Source organism: Rhynchophorus ferrugineus, unplaced genomic scaffold (genome assembly GCF_030347505.1).
Source record: "Rhynchophorus ferrugineus isolate W39M unplaced genomic scaffold, kcgeb_rfMv2 rfM1, whole genome shotgun sequence".
Taxonomy (NCBI): Eukaryota; Metazoa; Arthropoda; class Insecta; order Coleoptera; family Curculionidae; genus Rhynchophorus; species Rhynchophorus ferrugineus.
The window spans coordinates 35,687,112-35,698,470 of NW_027472580.1; the positions used below are offsets into that span (position 1 = coordinate 35,687,112).

At 31.6% G+C, this 11,359-nt stretch overlaps 1 protein-coding gene across 1 annotated transcript in view; it reads right to left on the reverse strand.

Moving 5' to 3' along the window:
* The window catches only part of Mex-3 (mex-3 protein), a 76,137-nt gene extending 65,541 nt beyond the window's left edge, over positions 1 to 10,596 (reverse strand). The window contains exon 1 of the mRNA XM_076419467.1: positions 9,839 to 10,596. Within this exon, the coding sequence (XP_076275582.1) occupies positions 9,839 to 10,106 (268 nt within the window). The 5' untranslated portion in view covers positions 10,107 to 10,596. The remainder of the gene's footprint in view (positions 1 to 9,838) is intronic.
* Between the last annotated feature and the right edge of the window lie 763 nt (positions 10,597 to 11,359).

Below are 11,359 nucleotides of genomic sequence, written 5' to 3' on the forward strand. Positions count from 1 at the left end.
AGGTTCAAACAACCAATATGTTCACCTTGTAGTCATATTAGAAACAAGACGGTTCACAAAATTTCTAAAAATTATACAAAAATTGTCATTTCGTTAAAATATAAATCACTAATCGAAATTATTACAGAATTATTAGAAAACATTATGATTAAAATAAATTTAGGGTTTTATTAAATACCACGAAAATGTTTACCCTTTACACCTCTACATGTCTGTTATCATCTAATAATTACTAACTAAAATTATTATTATTAAGAAAATGCGAAAAAAATCTGTTAGGAATTGTTAAAAGCACGGTATTAATTCTCTTAATCATTAAGATAATTTTTTTGTCCATTTCTTAACCCAGGAAGTATTTAGCAAAGAATGTTCGCCATCACCATCAACAGAATGAAAACAAATGTTAGGCCGATTTTCTAGATGGGATTTTTGCCCAAAAGAGATGGACCCGATAATTTCGGAAACAAAAAAATCTCTCTCCACTCCAGCCGAACAAAAGAAGACGTTAGGCGAGCCGCTTAAAACTGGATACTTTACGGTAATTATGATTCTTTTATGTGGAGACCGAACGCCGTAGACTTTTATAGGCTTCGGCGAGGACCCAGACCAGTTCGTGCGAAATTAATGCAATTTAGAGCGAATTATTCGAGCGATTGCATATTGCATGTCGGCTCTCGAGGAAATTAGAGAAGTCCGAAAGAATGGGTCTCGGATTTGCCAGCCTCGAAAAGGGCCGCCTATTAAGAGCAGGTAAACGGACTGCAGGGTCCGACCACGTCGAACAAAGGAATAGGTTTTCGATAATTTAATTAAGGATAATTAAGTAGATCTTAAGAACGACCCATCTTCTCACTCTCGGTCTTCAGAAAAAGATTAGACAAAAGAGTCGGAAATTTCTTTAAAGACAAAAAAAAGGTTTCCGCAAAACTTATTCAATCCATCTCCTTCAAAGTGAAAGACTGGAAACTTTTAGGTTTTCCTTTTTACAACGATTTACTATAACTTATAGTAGTCTACAGTATTAGTATAAACAATATCATTTAGAACGTATATTATAATAAAACAATTCTCTCAGGATAGAGATATCGCATCGCAAAAGATGAATTGTTACACCACAAAAGATGAATATTTGAATCAAAACCATAGCGTAAAAAAATTAAAATATTTAACAAGTATATCATCTGAATTAGACCGGGAAATGTTCATACTGTGCCATTACAGATTGTTTGTTTCCCATATCGTAATTTATCTACGACATTAAACATTATCATCTGATTATAGCGGAGTAATAAAATCCTTCTGGCTTCATAAATATTTTTGACGATCAATTCATAAATAAAAATATTCTCATTAATATTAACGATCCATAAAATTAGGTGCGAATTATAAACCAATTAACATATTATATTGTTCAAAAAAATATATTTAAAATCCATTAATGATCTATTAAAAATATGTCATATTAAAGAAATAAAATAAGAAATTTCGATGCAGTGAATGTTATTGATACTTAAATAATACATTAAAAGAAATATGCCCCTGAAATTACAACATGCGGTTATGTTCCATGTTAAATTTTAAAGAATAGTACTCGAAAATGAACAAACACTTGGATAGTGTCAAAAAACGACGCCAGTTTTTAAAAATAAAACTCAAATTAAACTTCTATGCAGAAAGAAACAATTCATAACATTATACTTTTAATTTTCAAGTTATCATTAATGTATTTATACCAGAAGAAAATCAAAGAACTTCAGCCAAATAAAATGACAGCAGTACAACGACGAAGACAACTACACAAAGCTCAAAAAAGCTCAAAGACAAAAACAAAATATCCAGCGGTAAACAAATTGAAATAAAAAAACAGGAAACTGTAAGTAACGAGGCAACCATCGTCGATATAATAAAACTGCTCAGTGAATTTCAGACTAAAATGCGACACAATTTCAGTCAGTTAGCAAACAGGGCAGAAAATTGGAAAAATCCCAAAACATGTTAAAGAAAAATAAGACTGAGTAATTCATTCTTAATAATTATAACGTGGAAAAAAAATGGGTTAAATCAGCGAGCCCGGACTAGAACTATTTCTGAAAACATATAACATAGATATAGTTGTACAAATACATTAAAATACGAGGTTATTATGCCTACTGGACACTACACCTCAACGAACGCGCTCGAGGCGTAACAGCTCTAATTACAAAACAAAATACACAGCATTTCTAACAAGACGAGATCAAAAAAGAAGAAAAAGAAGCTACGATAGTTAGCATTGAAAAGAACGGCGCTGAAATAAACATAGGAGCTATATACTGTCCACCAAGATACAAAATAACACAACAATACAGAGATTTATTTTTAAAATTAGGCTCAAGGTTTATTATTAGAGGGTACTTTAATGTTAAACATACAGTTTGGGGTTCACGATTTATAACACATGGAAAAGGAAAGGAATTACTCGCAGCAATTAATATTACAAATTGTAACTACCATTCAGGGCGACACCACTCGATAATCGCCCAAGATTTAAAAAATCAGAACCAAACCACACGAACTTATTTAGTTAGAAGTGTATTCGTAACTTCAGCTTAAGTAGTTTTATTTTATTTTACTGATGTATTAATTTCGTATTCGCTTTGCTTATATATTAAGCAAGTACAACAAAACAGTAGTATTAAATGAATGAAAAATGAAGATTGTACTAAGCATATCTGATGTAAGATTTAATTAATTAAAAAATTAAATATTCTTAGGTACTTAAAGTATTTGAGAAAAAACATTTTTTATAAAATCGTAGCAAGATTAGCAAGCTATTGCACTACTACTAGTGATATTTTACATTTTTGTTCCATTTAAATTTACATTCGTTTCCTCCTTGTATATAGTAATTTTGATTGATATTATTACCATTATACAATTTTGAACGACGGTACTGAACAATTGGTGTTTACTAAATACAATTTATTGCTTAATATTATTTTTTAAAAATCTCTAGTTGTTAAATATCCATAATTTACAACAAACAAAAACAAATATTAATTAAAATATTGGAGTTGGTCAGTGGTTCGCCGGCAAAACTATTGACCTCGTCGAAAAAAAAGACCGAAGAAGAGTCCCATGCCGAACGAGATTGCTGAACTAAGTGAAGCTTACGTGCCTTTGGCCTTCACCTGAGTTTAATACACTTATGGATGTCGTGCCGTGAACTCTCGAAAGAAACACGTCGAAGGACGGATAAAAAAGCGGCGATTGTACAGCACTATCAGACCATGTCATAGTTTACAATAAACATTTTTTCGGAACGGTTTCTTTGTCGTCGTTGCCGTACCTCGAAAGATACAATAAGCAAATCCATCTCCGATAACACAACGCATATTGTGTATAGTTGCACACTTAAAGAAATATGCAGCGACCGATTGCGGGTGGATTTTAGCGGTTTAGTATTAAATTTGTAGATTCGTGTTTGAAATGGAGAATTGAAAGAAAAATTGTTATTACACAAGCAAAAACTGGACAAAGCGACGTTAAAACATGAAAACAACCAAATGTTGCAAGATTTGTGAAAACGTGTATTCTCCAATGTCAAATTCAAATATTAACAGAAATACGACAAAAACAGATTAACAGTACATTGATATCTTAATAATATTAAATAGTCAACTATCTCAGGTACGGAAATGACAACATCATAGGGACATTGACATTTCGCATTTTCACCAATAGGTATCGCTGATCATCCGTCATAGATGCCGTTGAATATATGGATAATGGCTGTTTGTAATAAAGTAAAATTCATTTTAAACATGGAGCAAATTTTTTCTTCTCATTTTAACCTAGTTAAAAAGAGACAGAATGCTGCCTGATGCACTGGCACATGTAACCGAATCAGTCATAAAATTCGATTTGTGTCGATACTGATGGACCTCAAATGTATTCAAATTGCTTCATAACCTTAGTGACTAACTGACAACTGACTGTGTAACCAAAATTCTAATTTAATGCGGCAACGTTGCGATATACTGACGTCATAAATTTTGAAGACGTACGTTGGCGGTTTTATTACAGTTGTTTCATTATTCAGTATAGTATAGGAATTAGAATTAGCGAATAAAGCTCACAAATAGTTAAAAACATGGTTTAATATTTGGTAAGCCGAAATTGTGGGTTAAAAGCATCGAACAGCAAATGCTGGTATTGGTTTGGGCCAATAATACCCGGGAAAATCGAAAATAAAGCACTGAAATCTGAAACCTGAACAAAACCTTACAACAGATCAGTATCAGCTACAATTTACATGTTTGAAATGGAGAACTGAAAGAAACATTGATATCACACAAACAAAACCTCGATAAAGAGACGTTAAAACATGAGCGATCAAATGTTGCAAAATCTGTGAAAACCTGCATAGAAACGCGAAAAAAAGTATTTTATGACCCGCCGTATCACCAGACTTTGCCCATTCTGAGTATCACTTTAATTGGCGTGATAACGTGATATGGTTGTAGAAATAATGGATTGAAAGGAAATTATTCTATAGTATTAGCAAGAAGATACCTGAAAATGGACGGATAAGCCCATAGTGTTATATTTCTCCAACGTGAAATTCAAATATTGACAGAAATATAATAAAAAGAGATTAACGGTACACTGAATAACTCAAATAATAATAAACAGACAATTGTTATTTTAGGTAAAGAAATGTCAAAGTCATAAAATTTAACAATCTAATTGCTTTATAATTGTTTACATTGATACGTTGCATTTTCACCAATAGAGATCAATAATCAAAATACATGCAAACACCTAATATGAACTAGTTAGACTTATTAAGCTGAAATATTTTATACGAATATTATCATGATTCCAACTCAAATTATGCTAGTTTTAGAAGGATTTGGAAACTACAGTAACAGGGATCGTGATAACCAGAATAGGGTTGAGGAAAATAACAATTATTACTATTAATTACAAGAACTTAATTATTACAAGAACAAAATATGGAAGAAAATGTAAATAAACACGGCTGAACAAGTAAAAACTCTAAAATCTTATATTAAATTCAAAAATAATAATAATGCCAAAATAATTAACACTAAAATATTTCTAATAGAAGTTCTAAAAATTAATATAAGTATTTTATTAGTTTAGTCGTAAGTTTATTATTTTTTAGTTAGTTTAGTTTAGCTATCTTTGATTTATTAGTATTAGTTTCAACGTTAAACTGACTATTATAAATCGTAAATTATATCTAACAGTTTTGAATAAAACAACGATCACAGAAAGCAAACTTTAAATAAGTTTTACAATATTTAAAGAAAAGCAGTGTTAACCATTCTTCACAAATAAATAATTATAAACAGACAATAAGAATATATCGAGTACAGTATATGCAGCTAATTTCATCAGTTATAAACAGAACCATTTGTGGTATCATTGAAAACAAATCATTCGAGACGAAGCGATGAATAGAAAATTAAAAAAATCTTATTAACAGGCTTATGGTGAATTCAATGACCCGCCGTCCAAGGGTGAGAAAATACGTTAGTAACCCTTCCGACACAACCCCAAAGACCGATCCCAGAGAACTAGTCAGACCTGCTTTTATGGTGATTGATGATTGGTACTGCGCAAACAATAAAATGCCCCGTGGAAAGGCTGGGAGAGAAATTCGAGTAAAATGCAGAAACGACTTGAATGAGCAACGCTGATATCGAGTGGAGCCGGGTTCGATGGCATTGCGGTTTGGACTGGGAACGGAAATGAAATGGAAAATACGACATATCTCAAGGTGATGGGGTTATGTAACGAGTCCCACGTGGTTAGACTGTTCGTGATCCGAATTATTAATACAGGCAACCTCATAAATGTGTGTTAGTGATAAGATAACCACGTGGAAGGGCCTTGTTCAAGCTCAATAGACACCATAAATATAAATATCAATGATAAGACGGGAACTTCTGAATAACGAAATGTAACACGAGCGAGAATTAAGAAATTACCGCCTTTATCAACACATAAACATATGGGTGATTAGGTAACTTATCGATACAATGCTATAAATCCGTGCTATTATTAGGTGTTTAAATTTGACAAAAAAAAATTGGCAACAAATATATTCCGCGTACCTTTCTAATATATTCAAGTAAATTTCATTAAAAAAGCCTGCAAAAGCACACAAGCAACACTACCTGCAAATATTGTAAAAACTATTTTAATATTATTGGATAATTTTTAATAATCTATCTTATTTATAATCTTTTTAATAATATTCTAATCAATATAACTAATCACACATCAAATGTTATAATAATTTGAGTAACGATACCATTCGCAAAAACATTACTAAGCAATATGAGAAGTTATCTATAATTAAGTACGATATGTAACACGAAAATGTAAACATTTTATTACATTGAGCTTGAAAAATATAACGTAGAATAAATAAAAATAGTGATATTTCTCATCGGTTCAATCATGTCTAGTGTACCGGTTGCTCTTCGGCGGTGGTTAACCCCGCTTGTGGGTGTTGTCTTACCCGATGGGTAATCCAATATATGTCATCCTTTTCGTTCTATTGATCGATATTCGATCGCTAGCACGGCCTATTATCGGCTAAGTTCGGAGACGTTTACATTTCGGAGCTATGGGGTTTCTTTCCGTTGAAATCGTGTCACGAACCTACGCAGCACATCCTTCTCTGAAGTTTTCTTTTAAAATAAAACAAAATCGTCAGCAGATTTGTTAACGTGCAGCTCTGGTGGTGGGTGAAAAGCCCTTCGCGTCCGAACAATGTCCTCTTCCTTCCTAAATAAATCTATTTCAATTAGACAAATTGAAATGCAGCTCTTGGCTAAATGACGCGTAACGAGGCTCCGCTTCCCACACGGGGAACAACCAATGATGAACATGTAAATGTAAATGCGCTCTGCTCTATTCGATTTTTTACCCGAACAATGGACCCCGCAGATAAAATGAACGCCATTAAATCGTAATGAATCAGTCGCATCTCGGTTGTCCTTGCGCTTATTTATTTATTTATTTATTTCGGCATCCTCCTTCACACAATCACATTTTTTTCCTAGTAATAAATCTCAATAATCTACAAATATTAGATATTAGGCTTATTATAAGCAATATATGTCATTGTACACACAACAATTACAAAACACATAGATATACATATAAATAAAAACAGTTATCAACACAAGTGCATTAGATATTCCAGTTGCTAACTAATAACTAAAATTATTATGCAAAGATGAATGGGCCAAAAATTGTAAAAAGTAGCAATTAATGACAAATGTACATATATTTCAATTAATATGAAATAAATGAATAAATTCAAGTTAAACATACTAACGCACCAGTAACTTGCTAATAATTAAAGCATATAAAAACACATTACAAAACCCTCCACAAAATATATCAAGAATTAGAGTAACATTTAAATTTATTAACTGTCGTATTACCTTATTAGGCAGAGTTTACAAGATGAAAAATGCAGATAAAGTGAAGAACTCAATGAAGAGCAAACAAAAATAGAATCAACACCCATAAAAATATGTAAGGCAAAATAGTATGTATATCAGAAAAAAAAACGTTTCTATTTAGTACAAATTGATTTCTTATTCACAGTTGAATAGGTAAATGTTAAAACTGCATAAAACCTTATACATCACTAATGAAATAAAAGTGTTGAAATAACATGACAAAAAATATTACTGGTTCTTGTTAGATAACATTTAGCATTGGTGTAGATTGTGGAAGGAATGAAGTAAAGCAAGTAATGAGTGTGTACAATTCAATTTTGAAAACTATCTAATGATTAAAAACCACTATTTTTATAGTTAATACAAATAGGTCTGATTTTCAGCTCAGTAATTAATTTCTGCATTAAACTGTATACGTCTTTAAACAGAAATGTTGAAATAATGATAAAAGGTATGTTTGTTTCTTGCTTTATTAGGTTCTGTAAGTAAAAAAATGTATATTGTGTATAAAATGAAATATACTGAATAATGATGTAGGCTCTTCGTTATTCTGCAAAGTGAACCAACCACTGATAAAGATGGGAAATAAAAATTGTATTGAACAGTAAATGAACACTGTATAACCGTTAAAAACCTTTATTTTTATAACTAGTATAAAAAGATCTTATTGAGAATTTATTTTAATAAATTTTATTTTAATAAATAATATTTTATTTTTAATTTATTGAGAACTCATCAGTAAGTGCAGAAAACTACTAAACAACTGTTCAGAAATTTTTAAAAATTTAACAGTAATCTTGAATTATTTAACTTGAAATGTTTAAAATTCCTTATTGATACTATTACAAAAGATTCACAACTGAAAAGGCATCAACTGTAGAATAAATGAAGCAAATCATATAATAGTGGAGATTGTTCAATACCATGATATCCAAAACACAATTAATAATGTTAAGAAATAATATTAAAATGAATAATGTATAAAATCTTATTTATTGAGAATTAAAAATAATCATCTTTCTAATCTGTACAAATATGTTTTACTCATACCTGACAGGATCATTAGCCTAACATAAAAGTATACACATCATTCACTCAACACAAATGATAAAATGTTAATTGTTTGTTGTACATAAAACGGTATGCAGCAATACTAACAACAAATTTGAACAGATATACTAACAAAATCCATCTAACTAAAACTTAGAAGATATGATGACATATGACAACCACTGGCAAAGCTGAATAATAAAAATTGTATTTAATAATAAATATAATAGCTAAAAGATCTTGTGAGCAGATAATTAACTCATGACTGCAATACTAGGACACAGAAAAAATAATTGCAAAACTAATTAGCTACTTAAGTAAATAGTGGTTTTGTTTCTCGTCCATTAAAATCTTTTTTTTTGTTCGTTACAACAATTCTCTCTAGTATTTAACTGAAACTAAAGCCGAAAGAGATTGGGTGAGCAGGTATCAAGTTTTCAAAAACGTCCGCTAATCTTCACACCGTTTTCGAAAAGGCAATGAGCCGTAAAGTTTTTCTCATCTCCTCAGCATGACAAGTTCTCAGAATAATCACATTTTGGAATGGGCAGTTTTACGCTTTAGAAAAAATTTGTTAACCTACTGAAAATTATCTATCACCCTCATAGCAGATGTAGAATGGGAAACACCTTTAAACTTTTAATGAATGCATTTTTATTTCGGGATATATTGTGTTTTATATCAATTATAGCAATAATATTAGTTAATGACTTTTGTCTTTAGATATTCGATAATTCTATATCAATGAAACGCACACGATTAAAAGCAATAAAAAGATAAGAGTAATAAAAAATGACTAATATTTGTACTGATAAGAAAATTTGACTATTATTTGAACTAGATCAGTATTTATAGTCGCTACAACATTTATATGTTATTTAGCAACTTCAACTAAATAAATTTACTAAAAAGTAGAAGACTAACCCTATATTAAATTTGCTTGAGTAGACTCGTTTTTAGAAATAATAGAGTAATTGCAATATCTAAAAAGGTATTCGTAAATGTGGAACATTAACAAAATAATCATACAACCACGTGTTTCTAATGAGAACAAAAACGCCAGAAAAGACCGTGAATTCCTGTTAACATTGTGGTTGAAACGGTGGCCGGAAACGAACTCGGGGAAAAAATAGTGAAAAAGTAAGGTTATAAAAATGCCGGTTGAAAGAGAAACTATCGAATCTTAAGGCCCATAGCGGGCGCGTGGGTTCGAGCCCAGCCAGAGAACACATAACGAGAAGAAAAAAACCAACAAGCCACTAACAGAACGAAACCGAAAGTACAAAATTGGTGCCTACCTTGTCTGCCTACGATCTCCGCCACATGCTCCGAACTGGGCACCGGCACGCATTCAGTCATGTTCTGCGACTTTTTCGATCTAACCTCATCGAGCCCCACGCCGCTTAACGGATTGACATAGGGCGTCAAATCGGCCGTGGAGTCTGCATCCCCTACGGTGGACATGGGCTCGTTGAATCCCAACATGGACAGTTCCAAGGCGAGCTGGAAGGCTCGCTCGTCGCCTATTCCGCTCGATCGTTCCATGTCTTGAAACAGTGACGGCATAGCTCTGGATCCAATCTTGAACGATATGCTGGCAGTTGACAACGGGTGAATGATTGTCGACGACGACTAACGATTACGTCTGTGCTACGACGGGGGGTTCGCGCGCGAATCCTGATAGTAACAACTCTTAATCACTCATCGGTTGGTTGGAAAAACGTTCCCGAACGCGCTTCCTCAACATAAATCTCTGGATGGGGATTAGATGGGTACGACGACGTCAAACACTAACTGATGAACCGTGATGGAATATCGATAACGCGATGATGTACTTTATTTTCGTTACTTTTCGCTATGAATATGGTTCTTTTTACAAAAATATATTATTTAAAGTAATATCTATGAGTTTCAGTTTTGAATATTGTATTAGGTTCCTGTGCTTATCGCCAAGCAGATACCAGATACAAGGTTTGCCTGCTTGGAAGTAACTGAAATGACGAGGCTAGCACACCATGTGCGCACAACAACCAGCCCCAGTTGGTGCATGCGCTCTGTCGCTCCATGCGCGTTGTCGCCGTCTCCGATTCTCCAACGTTGCCGTACTGTGCAATTTATCAACAAAACACCCCACTTTATAAATTTCTAATGGATAAAAAATAAAATGCATATATTAAGGTGGTTATAGTTATTAACACACTATAATATTATCAAATTATAATAAATTAATATTGACATAATAATTTGCTCTTGTTTGTTGTTGAAATATATGAACGACATAATTTTAACATTACTACCTAAATAAATCGATCTTAAGACCATTTATAGTTTTTCTTTTTTAATTTTTGTCCATCAATAGTTTTTCTGTAATATATAGTTTACTATATATTACAGAAATAGTTTACTATTTCTGTAATATTCTGTTACAGAACATATATATATATATATATTACGGTGTATTACAGTGTATATATATATATATATATATATATATATATATATATATATATATATATATATATATATATATATATATATATATATATATTATGGTAAATATTTTATAGGAATTCAAAAACAAAATAATTTACTATATTATATGAATGTAACAGTATATTAGCCGGTATATATTTTACACAATCATACTATAGTACAATGCATAGACTGATGAAATAAATAGACTAGAAACAAAAAATAAATTCTTCTAAAAACCGAATAAATATTTTTTATATTACAAAAAGTTAGTAGTAGTATAAAATATGCAAATGTTTTCCATGTAGAAAAATGCAAAGGTTTTAATAAATTTGAATACATATCTA